The sequence below is a fragment of the Cyanistes caeruleus genome, chromosome 8 (assembly GCF_971803275.1).
Source record: "Cyanistes caeruleus chromosome 8, bCyaCae1.hap1.1, whole genome shotgun sequence".
Taxonomy (NCBI): Eukaryota; Metazoa; Chordata; class Aves; order Passeriformes; family Paridae; genus Cyanistes; species Cyanistes caeruleus.
The window spans coordinates 22,945,439-22,966,600 of record NC_141708.1 but is presented as its reverse complement, the minus strand read 5'-3'; the positions used below and the strand labels follow the sequence as shown (position 1 = coordinate 22,966,600).

The 21,162-nt window shown below is 35.2% G+C and overlaps 1 protein-coding gene across 48 annotated transcripts in view; it reads left to right on the top strand.

Moving 5' to 3' along the window:
• KCNMA1 (potassium calcium-activated channel subfamily M alpha 1) overlaps positions 1–21,162 on the top strand; it is a 431,738-nt gene that overhangs the window by 193,468 nt on the left and 217,108 nt on the right. For all 48 annotated transcript variants that reach the window (XM_086901436.1, XM_086901419.1, XM_086901432.1 and 45 more), the window contains one exon: positions 3,781–3,842. In XM_086901436.1, the coding sequence (XP_086757562.1) occupies positions 3,781–3,842 (62 nt within the window). The remainder of the gene's footprint in view (positions 1–3,780; positions 3,843–21,162) is intronic.

Genomic DNA, 21,162 nt, shown 5'->3' with positions numbered 1-21,162 from the left:
TTAGAGATTTCTGAAAGTTGTTTTTTTTTTCTTTTCACTGCATGCTTCCTATTTTAATATTTAATTTTGGAGGAAAATAAAAAGAGGCGATTATTCCATTTTGATTTTCTGCTTTGCCTCTTGAGTTCTATGCTTTTTTGTATTAATTATGTTTGGATAATTTAATCTTGTATAAGCAAGAATTTGCTTTTGAAACTTCAAAGAGCTCTGTTTCAGCTTTCACGGAATGTTCAAGTGTTACGGGGTATGAGAGACTGAAGTCCCTGCTCTAGAGTCTGAACATGGCTCTTCATTATTTACTGTAGCCCTCCTGGCTAATGTGACCAGCCTTTTCATTTTTCACTTTTTTTAATTCAAAATGCACTTAAGGAGTTGCAGGGGGAACAGTGCCACCACTTGGATTATGCCTTTGTTACATAGGCTGGGGCCTGCAAGGTGAGCTTAGTTGAGCCAGTGTTTCTCAGAGCTGGTGCTTGCCTGCAATAGTATTCTGCTGTTACACCATAATCAAAACTCCCCTTTTTTTCTTTCTCTTTTTTCTTTTTGTATTTATTATGGATGCCTAAATTTTGACTGCAGTCAAAGCTCTTCTAAAACATCCTGGAATCAGTCAAAACATTTTTTATTTTCCTTAGATGAATTTTATCTGCAGTTTCTCTGATTCTTGCCTCAAAAAGTCATTGTACACTTCTGTTGAAATCTGGGGTTGGATTTTGTCTATTCCCATTTTTTATGAAAGATTTAGGGATATGTAGCAAATATTCTATGTATTTCTCCATATTTCCTTTAATAAGATAGGTGTTTATTTTTAATTTATTTTTATAAATATTTTTTATTTATAAATATTTTATTTTTAATTTATTAGTAAGTGCTTAGTCAGTATAGCTGTTAGCATATGAGTTCACATTTCTTAATCTAAAACAGCAAGCTATTATAAATTAAAGGATTCTCTTCTTCTGCACAGAGGGGTTATAATAGATGTGTAGCAATTGCAATATTTTGGCAAAGGCATTGAAATAGTGAGCAGAGCAAGCAGGCTTCTTGCCATGACTTAGTTAATGAAAAAGGCAGCAATTCACATACATAAGTGTTTTTCCCTCCCTCAGATTCTAGTTGCTGTGAATTCGGGGTGTGGGACTATGTTTGTGAGACCCCTCAAGCATAGTAAGGTCTCTAAAATAGACATTATCTCCCCTGGTAATCTTGGGAAGGCTAGAACAAACTCAGTAATTGTTGTCCTGGGTCTGTCTGAATGACCAGGTTGCACTCCAGTTTATTTAGATGGGAATACAGCAAAAAACTTGCATCTGAGACTTTATCATATAACATACGAGAGTCTGGGGTTTGTTAAAATCTATTCCTTTCTTTTTTATATTTTAGTATAACTTTAACCTGATTGGTTCAAGGTCTGCTTTTTCAACACACTTGATGGTTTCAAGGTCAGCTCAATTTCTCCATCACTTAGCAAAGGAAAAACGTGTTTCTCTGCTAGCAGGGAAAAGAAATGGAGTTTAAGATTCCATTCTCTTCTGATACCCTTTCTGAGATTCTGTGAGACATTATCAATCATGTTAGGCACAGGTTTCAAGGCAATAGAAGAGAAAATAAGCCTTGATTTAAAATGAGGTATACATATTACAGAAGGGCGATGCTGAAGTCTCGCACACGTACATATCTCACGGTTTGGCGAGGCATGGGAATCTAGGGCTGCTTGCAAAATACAGATATTTGCATTTTAGTGGCAGTTACATGAACTGTCACAGAACACTGAAAGGCTTTAAGTTTTTTTGGAAGGTCTCAGCCAGAATCTCAGTAACATTTAAGCAGGACAGTGATGATTAATTGTTATGATTGTTATCCCAGTGTTATGCTGGGTTTGCTCTACGAGAATCCTTTGGGTAGGAGGCAATGACTGAATGTTGTGACTCGAGACCTGCTATGTGAAAAGGAAAATAAAACTCCTTTAAGTTTTACAAAGTCCTTGTGTACTCTGTGAAACTTGAAAGAATGAGAAGAGTATTTAGAGAGTCCCAAATGGATTACAAGTTTAGTTTTTCAAATTTCATTTTCAGCATTAAGTGGCCATTTCAGCATTCTACAACCCAAAACTCCTGCCATAGGGTAAATCTCTTTCATACTTTGGCTTTTTTGGGGTTATTATTTTCCTCTTTTCTTTTCTTTTGTTATTAGTAGATTGTTTGATTTGGGATTTTATTGGTTTTTTTGTTTGTTTTTTAAGAGATACTTATGTTTAATAGTGGTTTTGGGGGCACTGTTAGTGTAGAAATGATTCCACAGAATGCAGAAAAAAACATTATCACTAATGCTTGACTTTAAATTATTTAAAAGTGAATATCTATGTTTAAAACTGGTTTGGGCAAAATCAAAACTTTTGCCAAAAAATTAAGCTCTGTGTTCTCAGAACACTTAGCACCTTTTTAAATTCTGTTTTTAAAAAAACTAAGACTTTCCTTGAAATGGATTGATAATAAATAATGAAGTAGATTTGATTCAGATCCAAAGCATGATTGTGTGTAGCTTGGAATATTCCAACAGGTAGGGCACAGTGTGCATGATAATTTGATTCCCAGTATCTTAATTCAGAGGAAAAAAAAAAGGGGGGGAGGGGGGGCCTTGGGATCACTGCTAATCATAATTTGGGGTATGTGTAGATAACAATTCACAAGTTCTGTTCAGCACTTATTTCTTGTGATGGTGAGACTCCTACCAGTTGATATGAATTTAATAGCTTATTTCATCTTGCAACAATGAAAGAAGATTTAAACTCTAGATATTAACATTTTAGTAGTCTTAGGTAGCAAAAATTTTACTTCAATTACTTTCAGGCTTCTGTTCTTGAACTTGACAGACAGATCTCACTGGTTCAGGTGATAATGCATCAGATAAGACAACAGATACTTGTACTTGGACGAAATAACCTTTTCAGACATTCACAAAATAAAAAACGTTATGGTCAGCAAGATATGAAAGTAAGGACAAATAATTCAGGCTTTCAGTTGAATAGTTATTTTAACAAGTAGTAGTAATTATGTAACATTAATACATCAATGAGTTTATTTTATTGGAAGGTATGTGCATGTTTGATACTGGCCATGCAGAGCTTCAGAGTTTGGTTATGTAATAATTATTACATAATTATTGCTTCAGATGTTGCCTTTATAGCATTGAGTGATAGCTGAGAGCAGAGGAATGTCTCAGAAGGTCTGCTTAGAGTGAAAGCATTGTGTGACCCCTCCTTGCATTGTTATCATCAGTCAGGCTTGTTCACAATATAGCAGCTTCAGAAAGAGGTCTGAAGCCTGTATTGAATCAAGAGCTTTTTATTCCAGTGCTCATCTGTGGCTTTAACAATTAAGACTGTTAACAAAAGTCATCACTGTCAGGATGTGCTGCATCAAGTATTGCTTTAAAAGTTCACTGTGGTCTCACTGGACAGGAGTGCAGTCTTACAGTTTTCCTGTGGGTTTCACAGCCATGTGAATGGAAGTTCAGTCTAATCTGTTTTCACTCTTACTTTATGCACCAATGAGCAATCCTGAAGGATAGATCTGATAAAACCAGATTGTTTGTCTCTTTTTCAATGCAAGAAAGCATTCTATGATAATATATAATGTTTGAAGTTCAAGTAGGAGTAATTTTCTAAAGAAAATTAGAGCTGAAATTAAACTAGCTTATTTATTTTTGTTTTCCTTTTTTTTATATGTAAAAGAATAAATTATTAATGTTGCTAAATAATTACTCTTCTCTTTTCTTTTGTAGGTTGTCTTAGTCTTCGCTCTTAGTATTGGTGCTCTTGTAATATACTTCATAGATTCATCAAAGTGAGTATTTGAATACATTTTCCTTTCTCTCCTTTCCTGCAGCAATTACACATCTCTAAATTTCTCCATTCATCTACTTCAAATCAGTGCTTGGTCTCATCGCCTGAGTGCAAATATATATATATTATAATAGCACAGGTTCTACAAAAATAACTCAAGAATGGGAAAAAAAAAAGAAAATTATATAAATTTAATTAAACACAGTCACATTGGATCTGTAGAATGGAGAGGAAAACTACTTTTATGTATTGAGATTATACATACTATTGCAAAATTACAGTTTTTGTATTCATTACGCGTGTGTAGAATCTTTCAAAATCAAGACTAGGGTAAGAAATACAGGCTAAAAATATTTGTTAGAAAATTGCAGTTTGGAGGAGGTAAAAAGCATCTTGGGAGACTGACAAGAATACTTCTGAAAACCTCTGCATGAATTAGACAGTAGGAGCATTGTATCTTGCATCTCTGTATTTCTGAGAGTGATAAGTTTCTACCAAGATAAGGTGAACTACTAGTAGCCTGCAAATCATCTCAGTATTTTTTAGGTTTACACTAACGTTATCATACAGTGTTGTGGTTTTGGCCAGGCAATAGAAAGTTTCATCAGGCTATGTGGTGGTTTGATACAAACAATGGTAACTCATCTGATATCCTTCATTCTCCACCCTTGTGATCACATTGAGCTGGACACTGCCAGTAGATTGGTAGCCTAACACAGAAGAAACAAATAAAAAGGGACTTAAAAAAAATATTCTTCCCTGAATACAATTCTTTTGGGAGAGTGATATTCTGAAGAATCAATAGCAATTTAAAGTTCTATGATGACATGCTTACTGTTTTTCTCTGAACTAGTTTAAGGCTTTCCATTACTGCAACAGTTAAGATTGTATGCTGGAGTCAGTCCATGTGAGCCTGCCTACTGTCTGTAATGGTAGTAACATAACATAGTAGTTATGTTCTAAAACAATCATTCTGGGACTCAGAAAATCAGACATTCCACTCCTGACATCTGTACATCCTGATACTTAGGAAAGTGGTGGCATCAGCAAAAGACATTCTTGGATACATGGATGCCAGCTCTGTATTGTGAGAGCTTGAAGCTACAGATGTGTCAAATATAAGGCAAATAACTAAGGGAGAGATTTTCTTTGTGGAGTGGAGGCAAGTGGTGGGAAAACTCAAGTTCTGTCTTGAGCTCCCTTGCATTGAGGACAATTGGTTTTCCTTCTTAACATTGCAGTGAGTGTTTCTCTTAATTTTAGCAATTTTTTCTTAATATGTCACCACTGAATAAGGTGGTCCCTTTATGAAGACCTTTGTAAAACTTTTTAAAGCACAATGGCAAAGATTCTGGATACCTGATATTTCCATGTCAAAAGTGTGGAATAGATTAAAACCTGTTTCTACTTATGTTTCAATTTCAGATCAACTACAGCTATGTGTTGGGGTAATTGTTTTTTGGGAAACTAATGTAATGTATAATGAATTCTAGGCATTGAATTCTTGAGTCTTTGATTGTTTTCCTCAAGGACAGCAAAACTGACAACATGGGAGAGTCTCTGGGACTTGAGCTTTCTTTGGGCCACCTAATCCATGTAATGCTACCAGCTTATTGATTGCTTGATCAATGAGTGTTTTAACTGGGCATTTCTCTTGGTTTTTAGTCAATGTTTAACTTGTGATGCAGTTTAAATTCAGGAACGTGAAGTTAGCGTATTGTACTTGCACACCTTTTCTTTGTTTTCTACTCCTTTCTCCCCTATTACCCTCATTTAGTTCTACACACACACACATATATCTTGGTCTTTTCTGGTTTTTTGGTTTTTTTTTGTAAATGTTTAGTAGATTAATTCATGTTAGAAACACCCCAGATATATCCCCAAAGGGAAAAATTCTGCTTTATTTTATTCTGCTGACCTGACACCCATTTCAGCAATGCAGAGTCAAATACAGTGTTATATCCATCTATATAAGATCCACAAGTGCATGCTTGGAAAAAGGAATTCCTTTGAGAGTTTGGTCAAACAGGAAATAATGAAGGTAGGATGAGAGGAATGCTTGTGATATCCTCAACAAAGCAGCTGGAACAACAGAGACTCCAGCTTGCCCTGGATCAGTGGAGACAAATGGGCTCTAGTGCTCCCATCAGGGAGATGGTGACATGCTTTCCCTTAACTAAGCATTCCAGAGCTGGTGTGCTCTGCCTGGGCCTTGGACTCCATCTGTTACTGGCTCTTACACTGAGGGTTAGAAAAATTGTGCCTTCAATCCAGAGCTGAAGAGTGCTAGTGTGAGCAGTCATCTAATAGGTCTTGCCAGTGATCGATGAATCCAAGACCCTTAGTCTGTCTATAGATTCATAGATGAAATGATGGTATATCCACAGAGGAATCCTGCATGACTTCATACCAAAGGGGCATCAAGAAAGATGGGAAAAACAACACTCTTTCATTAGATACTGAAGGGAAGACTGAAAAGACCATAGTTTTTTTCAAGCAAGCACATGTCATGATTAGGTGTAGTATGAAGGCTGAAGTATGAAGGTTGTCACAGCTGTTAGAGGAGGGTGAACTAAGAACATTTTTATGTTACCCAGTTGATCACCCTGAAAGACACTCTGCTGGACTAGTACCAGATGAAATGGCACATCTAGCACATGCTCTTTGGAGAGACCTGAGTGCAGAAAATGGTGCAGCTTCGACATCCTCCAGTTAGTCTTACATCTCAGCAGAGCCAATTAAGTAGCTTTGTGTTGCTATTAAGTATTTCTGTATTGATTCAGTTTCTGGTACAAACTTCAGATTCTGCACCATAATTCATCACAAAAAACAGACACAATTATGATCATACACGTCTCCTTTGTGCTTTTTTGCAAATGTGTCTATTCTTAGTCAATTCTTAGTCTATTCTTAGTGACTTTTTTTAAAGCTTTATATGTTTCTAAAACTATGAGAAAATACCCTACATACCCTCCACATCTCCATACCCCTTTCATCAGTGCTATGACAGGAGAGAGAGCACAAATAAATACTTTTAGCTACCACAAACTATTAATCAAATCATTTTATAAGAAAGATGGAAACACGTTTAAGTGTGAAGCCACCTTGTCATGGTTGCAACTTCATTGCTGACATTCTGACTACTGCATCATTATTCTTTCTTTGGTCCAACTTCTATTGTATATATAAAGTATCCACATATATATCTGACTGTATAAAAGTTCACTCTTAAAGACACATATTAATTGTATTTTTGTGGTTTTTCCTGTATGTGGATGACTTTCGGAAAGGATTGTGATTCCCTCCAAGAAAAGAGTTTTCTTGTGCTTCTTCTGTCTCCTGTGCTACCTTTGAGTTCATTTTTTGGGTCTTGTCTTTATTATTTAGGGTGAAACAAGTCTTTCTCACCTATGCTAACAGTGAGACTTTATGATTCCAACATAAGTGATTTTGTCTACTTGTTTAGTAGCAGTTTAGCTGGAAGTATGGCAGTGATACTGTACTAGAACTAGCTTAACAAAACAATGCAACATGAAAAGTCTGGTTTCTTGTTTTGGAGGATTCATGCTTGTTTCTTGCCATAGCATGGGAATGAATTAGGAGGGAAGGATGCATTGGTAATCCATATATATTCTGTTTAAGTTTCCTGTGTGTTAGCACAAGGAGAAAAGTGTCATTAGAAAGTTCTTTTGGAAAGTTTTACAAGAAAAAATGTTTTTTTCCCTAAAAGCAGCACTTTGTTTCAAGTCCTTATGAACTCTCTTTTATTGTGGGAATATTTGAGAATAAATTGTGATAATGTACTGTGTTTGGCTTTCCTGCTTGTTTGCTACTGCTTCTGTGTTTTGTCTTCTGAAAGACATTTGATTTTGGTCAGCAAAATGTTCTACAAAAGCACTGCAAGTCCAGTGAGGATGATTTATTTAAATTTATTACAGATACAGTGTCATTGCCCAGGAGAATTCACATCTTTTTCATTTGTGTAGGCTGCATTACCCCTTTTTACAGTCACAGATGAGGTATGAAGTTTATCTGAATAGTTCAATAAGCCTGTGTAAACATAAACGCTCAAGTGGTTTTAGAGACCAATCTCATTTTCATTACAAATCATTAAGCTTTTCCATATTAACTGGAATAATCTGCAGAGCATTTTGATGACTCCTTCTCAGTTTCATGGCCCTTCAAGGAAACAACAATTTTAATTTAATTTGTAAATGAACAATACTACATCTGAATTTTGAGTGGATCTTATTAGCTTGATGTATAAAAAAAATGAAGATGAATCTAAGAGGATCAGAAATCAGTTCATAAAAAAAGTTCAGTTTGAGCTTTGATTTTATTATAACTTTCGAGTTACAGCTTGGTTTTCTGAATCTATTATTTCTTTTCAATTTGCAAGATATATAACAGCAAAAGATTGATATATTTTTTTTCTCAAGCCACCAGTTTTAGGGCTATGCTGTATCATTTTGCTGAGGATATCCTGTGCAGCTCATGGTTCTGTACTCTGAAGTATGTATTTACCAGTATTTTGAGTGTGTACAGATTTTACATAGTCTTTCAGTCTTCATATTTGAGGAGTTAAGTAGGACTTTAATTGTACTAAACTTTGTTTCAAACCTTCCTGCTTGTAGTGAAATTTATTCTTGCTAAAATATTTTAATTATGTTTATAAAATTCTGTGTTGTCTTAGGACACTCATTAACCCACGCTAAGTGGCTATGGGAGCATTCATTCATACTAAGTGAAGAGTAGAGTTAATATATATACAGTTTTCTATGATGCATGACTAGGAGATGTAGAAGTTGACTTAAAAATCTGGAATCTAGTTCAGGGAAATGCCATAAGATTATGTTTACCATTTCTGAAATTGCTAAAATTACAGTGGTCTGTATCTTGGCAAGTAGATTAGAACAGTATTGTTCCCTGCATTCTTGGGAGGGAAATCTCCCACAGTACCTTGCAGCTGTTGGCATGGTAAAATTTTAATATTTTGCCAATTTTAATTTTGTTAGCAATTCATCAGTTTCTGGCCATTTCTGTGAGCTGATAAATTTTGTTCTATGCTGAAGGAAATCCAGTTATATGTGATGTCTCCACCTCTTTTTTAAAACCCCTTTTAATTCCCCTTAGTTTTATTAGCTGCTCACTTGTCAAATGGAGTGATAGGTGTAATTTTCTGATTCAAAGAAAATTTAGCTTAAATATGTAAGTGGATTTCTTGAGAGTATTTCTTTTGAAGTAATTTGTTTTTTAATATTGTAACAGAATTGTATCTTCAGTTGTTCCTACTGCTGATTCTCAGCAAATCGCAAAATCTGTGGTTCATAAAGCCTCAGTCAATACCCTTTAAACTGATATATCATTAAATCAAATTTTTTTGTCATAAGTATTTTAATTTCACCTTTACTTTGGTTGTAGTCAGTACTGAGTGTACACCAGTAGTGCTTTAATTGAAAAGTGATTTCCAGAAGAAAGCCTTATTTGTGACAATGAACTTTAATTTTCTTCATTGCTCTGCAAATTTTCCTGGGAAAGTGTCCATAGCTAAGATTCATCTCTTTCATTAGCATGCTACAGTTGAAGGCAGGTGGGTGTGCAGCTCAATGCATGGCCTCTGCTGGCAACTGAGCACCAGAATGATTGAAGGTCTTTGTTAGGCACAGATGGTGTTAATTATGAGTCAAATCCAGCAACAGCAGTGATATGATTATTATAAGGCAAAAATCAAAAGAAACAGGCCACAGTGGAGGGAAAAAACTGCCTGGTAATGATTGTCCATGTGTTACTATGCACTTGGCTCTCTAGGACAAAGGGATTAGGTATGATTATATGTCTCCTAATTTTGTTGTTGGACATTGTCTCTTAACCACCAATTGTTATAGGTGTTATCTTGAATTATTAAAAAATCTGGATGTAGTGAGGCATACTGAAAATTTAGATTCACAATTTATGTACTATCCATCTCTTTGCTCGGTGTTTGCATTCATTCTCTGACATGTTCAGAGAGCTTGAGTTTGGCAAATTATATGCAGATAAAATTTGTAAAACACTACCTGAACAACTCCAATCTATTTAGGAGATTATAATAATGAATAAAGGGAATTCCTCTGTAGGTGTTTAGTACGTTAATGAAATAACATTGGATTTCACTGGTTTTTGAAAGTGGTATAGAAGCTCTGGTTAGGCAATATGGAAATATTCTGAGTTCTCTAGACAAAACACTGTAATGAAATTTCTGTTAATCAATGCCAGTAGTTTGTATTTGCTAAATAATGAAAACGAATTGTTGCAAATGAATTAAATGAGAAACATTGCGAATGAGTTTCAGATAAAATGGCAAACAAAAATAAATTTCCTTCCATAATAATTGACAAATCAAGCTCTAGGGAAATTTTTGGGTGCTGTTTTTGTGCCTTGGTGCTTTTCAGAAATTCTTAGTAATTGTGATGCACAACCTTGATGATTCAATAAATTCCAATGGGATTACTTTTCTGAAGTGTTAGGCCTAGTAAAAAATCTCAGTAACTGTCATTTCCTCCTGGTCTGTCACTGGGTATGACTGAGGAGAGTTTGACTCTGTTTTCTTAATACCTGAAGGAGGCTCCATCAGGTATTTATATTTATAAGAGTCTTTGAGCCTTTATCAGATGAAAGAGTCTCATCCATCCTCATATGACAGGACCCCAGTCCCTTAACAGCTTAGTGCCCTCCACTGCTCTCACTCCCCTGTGCCTGTGTCTCCATGCTGGAGACACATTTCCTAAAGCAGCCTGGAAAATTCTGCTGACCATCTTTACTGCAAGGGCCCATGGGTGGATTATAGTGAACTTCTGGACTCGGGTCATTTTCTGCAAAGTAGCTTTCCAGCTCCAGCCAGTTGCATGCTATGCTAAGGAATCACTGAAGTTCAAGTTTGTATAATCTTATTATTCCAAAAGTAAGTCAGTAATCTGAAATAGCAAAACTTTGCATGTGCAATGATACTTACTGACTTTATTTGTACGAAAATGTTGCTAGATGGGCCTTTAAGTAAATATATGTCACGTAAATGAATGTGTTTATACTGAACATAGCAGGCTTAAGAGTTTGATCGTTAAATAGCTAAGTCCTAACTTTTTCATGAGCCAATTTTTATATGGTTTAAAGTCTTGTCATCTCTTAGACAAATGAGAGTACTGTATTTCAGGAATCAAATCCTTCTTTTTTTAAGGATTAGGTGGAATGTACTAATTTAATTTTTTTTTAAACATTTGGCCATTAGTTTTTCCTTTTCCAGTTTCTAGTTAATTGACAGAAATCTTATTTCAGTATAGGCAAAAATCTGTATCACTGGCTCATTTTTAAGACACTACTTTTTAGGAGAGTAAGACATGCTGCTCTCTCAGGTTTCTCTCTTTGAAGGATGAATGGAGGAAATTGGGTGGAAATGGAGGTCTGAATTAGATGTTGCTTAATGTGAATAGCTTGTTAGCTATATTTACATTACAAGGCTTCTTCAAAGAAGCAGGATTTTACACTAAAATGTCACACCTTGTAATTCAGGAAGGGCAGACATGGCACTGTTCCAGTAGGTAAGTGGAATGGTATTCAAAGGACATTCTCTATGGTGTTTGGAGAAATGGTAAAATCTATATAATTTACAACTTTGCAGATTTAGTTTGGAACTTAAGGAAAGTTTGATAGCTGTGACAGTGGTGAAATACTGGAAAAGAGAATAGGATGACTGTAGAATTTCCTGCATCGCTGGTATTTGGCTTGTACAAGTTATACTTGGTGACATTTTGGTTGGTAAGGTCTTGGGACAGCTGATTATCATGTCTTCTGCAATGTAAAGCTGACTGTGTGGCCTGGGAGGCTCAAAGGAAATTAAGACCACATTGTTTCTCTGAAGATCTAAGCCTGCAAGAATGGCAAGGGTGTTTATACAATTTCAATCTTACAAGAATATTTTTTTCCCTAAAAATGCCATTGATTAAAAAGTGAGCACTTAACACCGTCATCTTTTGTAACACAGTTTCTCATTGATTATTCTTATAAACTCAGAGACTCTCAGAAGACTGAAATGGATCCAAGCCCGAGGAAGATGTGTGATCCCAGCTCAGGGAAAACTGTTTTCATAACATGTTGCTTTACATTTCAAAGCCACAATTACTTAGATAAGACTTTGGTCATTTAGTGTGGCTGATCTGTGGCTGATCAGTGTTTATTTTTTTAAATCTGGGTAGGCATACAGGAATGTTTCTGAGAATTTGATGTTAGATGCTAGCATTTTATTTCTTGTCTGAAGATGAATAACAAATCTAACAAATATGTAGTACCAGAAGATAGAAAATTCTTTTTTCCCCCTACTGTTTTGCAAGTCCATTCTGACACCTTATCACAACTGGTTTATGGTGAGTGAGTTTACTGCTTGTTCTGGAGCTATTAGCATGAAATACATTTAAATGTGTATGTTTGGACATTGGATGTTGTAATATGCTTTTGAGTCAGATTCTTTTCTCTCTGCTGAGGGATGGTTTAGTTTTGTATGCTGTTCTGCTTCAGGTGGGATACCTGAAGGCCTTCAAGTGGTGGGGGCAAGGCAATGGCTTGACAAAGGCTGTAGCAGATTGTTGTCTCACCTGGCAGTTTTTCTCCAAGCAAGTGCCCATTGTTGAAGGGCATTTGGATGACACTGGTATTCAACCCTCCTGTGTGCCAAACTGCAAACTGGGTCTTTCTTTTCCAGTGAATTGCTTCTGCTTTTGTGTCCTGAGAAATCCAAAGGCATGGGGTTAAACATCAGGCTGAAAAAGAACTGCAAATTGACAGCTGCTTCTAGTTGATTCCTGGCAGTCTTCATTGATTTCTAGTTCTGTTTTGGGAAGATTATTCCCATCTGCTCTAAATTCCATTAGCTTCTGTAGGGCAGGATCTCAAAGTTTGATTTGTGCAAGAGTTAGGTCTTTCACCTGAAGGTTCACCTGAAGGCAGATGTCAGGCATAATCAGGCATGTTTAGAAAACCGTACTTCTAAATGATATTTTAAGTTCAGGAGTTTATCCTCTGTTGCCCTGCTTGCATAAATCTTGCATTAGTTTTGGTAAAATATGCTACTCAGATCTCTGCATAAACTCAAGTTTCTGAGTCCAGTGAAACCAGAGTGTTAAAAGTTATCTCTATTATCTAAAAAACCCCAGAACCAATGTCCTTTTTAAAATTCTGCCCATGACTATGGATAAAAACTGATTATAATAGAAATCTCAGTTTCCCATTCCTATGGTTTGCTAGTCTTTTAAGTTTATATTTATTTTGAAAATTATATTTGTGTTGCAGCACTACATGTTTTGCAGCATCTGAAGCACAAGCTTACTTGCTGGCATGAATTACAATTTACTAATTATTGTTGTCTCTGAATAATAATTTATGTCTATAGAGCATTGATAAAATAAGCTTATTGACACTGTTATGCTTACATCCACGTTCTTTGGATAATGACTTTGATCTGACTTAAGAGATATGGATAAAAATATTTAGATTAGCATTTATTTACTTAGATTTAAAAGTTTAGGTTGTGGTAACTTTCACTGGAAACAAGTTCTCAGGAAACCTGACTTGTGTTGGTTTTACCACCTACACAATAATCTGAAGGTCAGTTTGTGTAATGAAACTGTATAGATCACATTTATGGCCTGCTCAGTTTCACTTCTCTGTTTTCATAAACTCATACTGTGTTGCTTGATGTGCTTCCAGTATTGCTATGGGAACATATTCTTAAACTACAATTCAAATTCTTTCAAAAACTCCACCAGTGTATAATTGGTTTGAACCTTTATTTTTTCAGAACCTCTATAACAGGTTTGAACCTTTTTATTTTTTCTTTCCAAATGAGTGTCTGCATTATTTGTTTCATCCCAAAGCATCTGACAATGCAATTTTTTTGTCCTGTGCTTTTTTTTCCCTGTAGACAGATTAGTTGTGCACGCTGAGCTAGAAACATTCTTCCTTAGCACTGGACAAATTACCAAATCTATATAATATAAAAGATGAGATAACTCAGCCGAGGTTTTAAAAATACCAGGCCATATAGCTGTTATCACAACATGGCTTGCATAGAAGATTGCTTTTCACAGTGGATTTGAACATATAATCAGTTTTACCCCTCTGCTTTTTAAGCTACAGATACAAAATACAGATACAAATAAAGATGTGACCTCTTTTGCTTTTTTCCCCCCTCCCTTTTCTCCTGACAGCTTGACAAATTGTAGCTTTTGGGACACCCCAGTAGTTGATGAGTCATTTCTGCTTAAAAATAGAATTCCTTGCAGCAAGGACACCCATTCCACTTTTGAAGCTTGTGTCATTTCTGACAGAGTCACAGGGCCAACTGTGCCATGTTAATTAAGCAACCAGGAGGAAAAGAGCTCGCTCTCTTCAGTAAATACCAGAGCCGGAATCCAACAATACTGAAAAAAAGAGAAGGGAAATCCCATATACATGAACATGAATACCTGCAGGCTTTCCTCCCTTCCTTGTGCTTTGTGAGCATTTTGAGTCTTTTATAGATCCCTGGTGCGATGTAAAAACATCACTATCCCACCTTTCTTCTGTGCCAACCCCCATCCTTTTTTTCTGAATCCTCGAAGACTCGATGGAACAAAAAGGGAATTCTAAGATCTAATTACTGTGTATAGAAGAAAATTTGTAATGGAGCATTACAATGTTTTTATCCTTTTATTGGTGAGGCACAGAAATGGTGCTGCATGAGAACAGTGATAAGCAATCAGCTGTGTTCAGCACCAGGTACATGTGATAGAGTACCCTATACAAATTCAATAGGAGAAACTATTAAGTACAAATGTGATTAATATTAAAATGGCAATTTGTGGCACTGTAGTAGATCTTGCTCACTTTAACATTCATAAAGTTTTTATTACTCTTATCAAATCTAGTGCAATTCCAGGGAGTGGAGCAGGCTGTTCTTTAGCAAGACTTTTTGCTCATGGCTATTTATTAATCTGCTGCTGATGGCAATTATTTCAACTCAAAAATGGGGGCCAGCCCCTTGAGTGGAACAATTCCATGGTGCATAAAACCATATTGCTGAGATGGTTTTTCATAGAGATTTGCAGATTTTTTTTTTCCTCACAGGTTTTGTACTTTGATGAGCATTAGAAATAGTGAATTTTATGCAAGCTGGTTTCTTTACAACATCCATAATGTAATACATTTTTACAATTCAGGAAATGGCATAAGTTTGCTGGATACTGTGATACCTGTCAGATTCTTTAAGAAATGTAATAGCCCTAAAAGATACTGCATCAGCCATATGTGGTTTTGTTATGTTTGTGAGTCTAATATTCTCTCAAAACAAAGGAATTTTCTATTTTCATGTAATAATTTAAATTTGTCTTAATTATACTCCATCCCTGCTGAAAAAGATCATTTTGCATCCAAGGTGGCTCAGTTTCCATCCATTCCTGTGAAAAAATGGAATTATAAGAATAACATTATATGGATTCTATGAAGTATCTTTTGATATTATTTATATTTATACTTTTAAACAGTATTAATTCTGAGTAAAAGGTGACTTAATGTATCTGAACTCAGATGATGGCTAGTTTGCTATTCAGAGTCATATTAGTCACAACACTCATAGGTGACTTAGATTTCAAAAAACAGAAGTAGTACCAGGGATATTCTTTGAACTGTGAATGCTAAATGAAGGAAACATCAGTTGAAATGGATTCTATTGTTTATTGATTTTGGAAATTTTGTAAAGATTAAATAAGTCTAAAAATTAGATTCCTCCTGAACCACTATTGTTGATTACTTACCTATTATAAAACCAGGGCATAGTTCACTTTCTAAATTTCATTCTTAGATGCATGTGAAGACATTATGATATCTTAGATTAAGGATTTCTTAAATTGTTTTGTTTTTTTTTTTTAAATTCCTGTGGTTTTAGACTGGAGAAAAGGCTAAATGAGATTGTGAAATGCCAGTGGTTCTAGAATTTAAGCCAAATAACCTCTTCTGGTAATTTTGTAACATTTTTGAATATAACAGTTTATACAGTATTTTGCTTTAAACAAGTATCTTTTGATCAAAAAGATACTTAAACTTCATTTTAGAGATGTGATGTGATAGAAAGTTTTCCATTTGTCTGGAGAACTACTTGTAGTGGTTAACTGACCTTGCTTTTAAAAACTTGTCTTAGCTTTCAATCTAAATATTTGTGTTTATCTTCCATTTGCATATTTTTTTTCTTGTTAGTGAACTTTCTGCTAACGTTTTGTAGAGTTATTTCTAGACATGCTATAAATCATATTTTAATGCCCCCTTTTTTGTATTAATTTAACAAACTAATTTTCTGGTTTTTAAAATAATACAAGGTTTTAGACTGAACCACCATAGCAGGGTTTTTTTGGTTTTTTGTTTTTTTTCCCCTTAACTCTTTGGTAGTTTGATTTTATATCTGACATTTCAGTTCAAGTATTTTGCAATTATATTGGGTACTACTGGTCATTACATTTTCAGTGATTCCTGAGTGCTTCATTCCAATGAATACCTGCATTTTTTTTATTCTCCTCTGGCTATTTATGAAAGGCAAAATTAATGTAGTGTTCTCTGTTTTTACTGCTGCCCATTTAGCCAATGCAAAAACAATATCATACTATTAGTCATGAAGAGAACTTTTCCTTCAGTTCACATTGCAGAAGCTATGTATTATTTGAACTGATGCCCAGAATTTAATTTCTTTCCAACTGGTGAAACCTGTCTGCAGTGATAGCTGTATTTATGCTCACATATTATATGTGCTGGTTAGCATATATTGATTGCATAATACTGTATTTTTGTGTGTCTGTATAGAAATAACCATTCTGAAAATGGGTTCTTAAAACATGAATAGATCTGAATAGTCTGTGCACATGGATCAGCGCAGTACTTTGCTGTAGTGGCTCATACAGTCTTTTTGTTCTTCCAGTTTGTCTCACAGCTTCTGTGATGTACAGTATATGAAGAAAAAGCCTTTGATGAATAGAACAAAAAATGTGTGTTTCTGTTTCTTCTGGACATTTTCACAGCAGTAGCATTAGTTTGTTACTGCTTTTAAAAGCTTGTAAATAGAAAGGATAAAAGGATAAAATAAATCCAGGTGTTGGGGTTGAAGTCTATTATAGAAATGCATATGACTTCAGTTTTTTTAAATAGTTACATTTTCTAGTCTGTTTTGAGAAATATCCATTCCATCTGTATTTTATTAGTGTTTCAGTGCTTACCTACCTACAAATTTTATCACTGCATTAAAAAAAAATTCTCTAACTCCGTTTCAAAGCCCACTAATCCTACACATCTTTGTTTAAAATATTAAGTTGACAGAAGGCAGATACAAGTGCCTCCCTCCTGCTTAAGGCATTCAGTAGTTTAAATGGGATATAGACTCATTGCCATTTATGTCCTGGAAAATATATCCTGTCACTGTTCACAGCCCTGTGTCTTAGCAACAGTGTTTGGAGAAAAAAATAAAATCAACAAAACCAAAAAACCCACCCCCCAAAAACCATCCCACACAGCAAAAGTTTTTCAAACAATACAGTTTATATTCACTGATCTACATCTCATATTGTACTCAGTGATGACTTGTATGAAAGAGGAAAACCTCTTTTCTCTGTCTTAGTTTCTGTAATGCAGTGAGAGCTTACAGTGAGACATCTCTTTCTATAATTTGATGTTGCTGGGTGAAATACACAACATGGAAAAAGGTATGCACTAATGAGGAAATGAATTCATATGCAGAAATAATTGTGGTTTGGATTTTACATTTAGATTAAAAATGAGAATAACAACAAAAGAAAATCACTGGAACATCTTGATGTGAGTCAGTGAAGCCAAAGTTCCCTTCATCCGGTTACTCAGGCACTCATAAGGCTGGGACTTCCCAAGGAGCTGTAGGGAGTCTATTTTATATTCCTCCTCGTGACACTGCATGCATATCAGCCATTGCTTCCTTTTTTCTGGGGGGAGGGAGAAGGTTTGGAATTTTTCCTTGATTTTTGTCACTAAGAAAATGAATCCAAAAGAAGTATGAAAGTATTTCAGATTTTGCTGGGAGTACTGTGCAAGTAACACAGCACCATCCAGCAATAGTTTCTGTCATGTGAAATATTGCATTACAAAGAATAATCACAGAATCTCAGACTGTGCTGAGTTGGAAGAGACACACAAAAGTCGAGTCCAACTCCTGGCCCTGCACAGGTCATCCCCAAGAGTCCCACCGTGTGCCTGAGAGCATTGTCCAAGCACTGCTGGAGCTCTGTCAGGCTGGTGCTGTCCCCACTGCCCTGGGGAGCTGTTCAGTGCCCAAACTCCCTCTGGTGAAGAGCCTTTTCCTGCTATCCAACCTAAACCTCCGTGCCTCAGCTTCAGGCCATCCCCTCAGTCCTGTCCCTGTCACCCCAGAGCAGAGATCAGTGCCTGCCCCTCCTCTTCCCCTCCCAGGGAAGCTGTCACTGCACTGAGGTCTCCCCTCAGTCTCCTCCAGGCTGAACTGACCAAGGCACCTCAGCTGCTCCTCATTTGGCCTCCTCTCAAGTCCTTCATCATCCTCATGCCCTCCTTTGGACTCTATAGCTTAATATCTTTCTAATATTGCAGTATATGATATGGTAGGAGGTGGGACAGAAAAACTATTTTTCTGATCTCTTAAAGAGTGGCTTGAGAGAAATGTCTGTGACAAATATGTATTTTCTGAAAAGCAGCTATGTTTATTGGTTCTGCCAGATGTTGCACTGTTTCTCCCATCTTCCCCTTTTTCTAGCCATTTGGTTGCACTTTGTCAAAAAACAGTGATTTGGACATGATTTTAATGGGATTTGTTTTCTCCTTCTGAGATTTCATTACTTTTAATCGTCCTCTAGTCTCTACCTCATACGATAGTTTAGAATTAGTCACATAAGTCTGTGACCTTGATTATTTGATGCTTCTTGGTTTTTGGAAAATGAGTAATGACTACTTCCCTTTTTCTATCAAGTAACAAGAGACTTCAGTTTTCTCAGGTCCGGCAGTGTCAGGCAAAATGAATTAGGTAAAATGAAAATTCAAGTGAGTAATCTAAACCAGATTGACTTTCTATAAAGGTATCATTTACATGAGGTACATTGATAAGGAGAGTGAGTAAGAACCTGATCTTACCTATCCAAAATAACCACTTATGTATTTAATTACTGCTTTTAACTGTCTTCTGGCTCATACATCAGTGTGTGCAAAAGAGGGAAGATGCCATTTACTGAAGGTGAGCTTCCCAGGACATTTGACAAGTTAGGGTAACTCAGTGTCCTGGGTCCCAGAAGAACAGCTCTAATTCAATTAGCCACTCAAGAGAATTTCATTAGATCCTTATTCTATGAAATATTTTTTTTTTTACTCATTTTAATTCTAAACCATGGCAAATTGTAACTGCACCAAGCAAAGTATTTTGAAGACATCCAAATTCTGAATTTGCTCCATGTCTTCTTGGAGTAGCATTAATGTAAACCGATTTGCATTATGATAAATGTGGGGGCAAGGTATGTAATTTAAAAATAGAATAAGCAACCTTTCTAATTCTTCCTTTCTAATTTCTTTATCCACTTTATTGAAGGGAATCCTGTCAGGTAAAATTTCTTTTTTATGGAGATTGCTGCTTTTTCATTTGTTCTTGGTGCAGTTCATATTCATGTCCCTAATGAATAATTTTCCAATTTTCCAAAAATTAAATAAATTGACATATTGTGTTACAGGTTTAGAAGGCACAGTAATAACTTGCTGGATGAAAAGATATGCATCAGTTTTATTATGAGATTTGATATGAAATTGTAGAATTCCCAAAAAAATTATTAAATGATGTCATGTTGCTGAGGCATTATTTTTATCATTAAACCAAGAGCTTAAGAAGTAATTGGGATTTTGGGATAATTTTTGCTGTTAAAGATACCTTATATAGAAGATATACGTTGATTTTTAAAATGAATTCCTTTTTCCCAGTGGAAATGATTTGCTTTTAAAGCAAATAAAAAAAAAATTGCTTCTAAAATGAGCAACTCAGCTTAATTGACTAAAACCAATGAAAATGAGCATGCCAAGCATGCCAGGAAATGTAAAGAAAGACAGGGAGTGATTCTTCCCACTATAAAATATCCACATTTGAGTTTTGTTGGTTTTACTGTATGAACTTCCTCCTCCTTTTTTGGCAAATGAAAAAATTATCTTGCCAAGTCTAAAAGGCCTGTTGAGATTTCAGAGCTTGCAGATGAGTAAAAAAAAAAATAAAATAAAAAAATCTGTAGCAAAATTAATTTTGGAATGTTGAAGATGGGAGAGAGAGGAGTAGTCTTGAGGCTGTGGGTTGGATGTAGTTGATTTGGCTTGTTTTTGTATTCATGTCACTGCTCATTAGGTTTATTGTGCTTATGTGGGAGTAAATCTGTTAGTATAGTTTATAAACCCTGTAATTTTAGAGAGGTGATTTTTTAAAAAAGTATATTATTATCTTTATACAGAATTTGTTTATGTGCTCTTAATAGCAATTAGTGTCCCTATAGGAAAGTAGGTATGCCTGGGAGAGAATGAAAAGTAATAAATTGGAGCTAGTAATGAGCCAGAATATAAATTGAAGTGGAGGCCTTGTCTTCTTCTGTAAGTGTATGATTTCTTGATCAAAAATTAACAGCCAGAATATCTAGTGCAACTATTATGCTGAACAACCTCTGAAAGTTTTAAAATGAAATTGTAATAAGTATGTCTAGTGATCTGTTTCCATGTACTAATACTGTTTGAGAAGTAGGTAACTGCATTTAGTGTTTCATTGGAAAAATTAAATCAATGTCATTTATTGTCAGTCTGTGACTGGTCATTTCATACTAAAAAAGTCCACAGATTTTGTGTGCTTCATTTTCTTAACTGAATAAGTGTAAATATGTATATAAATGAAACTTACATAAGATAAAACTAGCTGCTTCCTGAAGTTGTAAAAATGTTAGCTGTTAGATGCAGGTATCTAATATCTGTTTTCATAGTCTGAAATTCTTCAGTCTTTGGTGAGCATGTTACATTTGTTTTATTTTTGAATAAAATAATTTTAATTTATTTCAATATTTAATATTAAATTAATATTAATTATATTTAATACAATTAATTTAATTATTTTAATTTAATAATTTGAGCAGCTGGATATTGAAGTCATATTTATAGTTGACTGTGAAACCAGGTATATAGGATTTATGTTTCTAAGGTCTGTATTGGGTTTTATGTAGCACAGAGAGTTTCATGAATCAAATGTTTGGTGTTTTCTCAGTGCT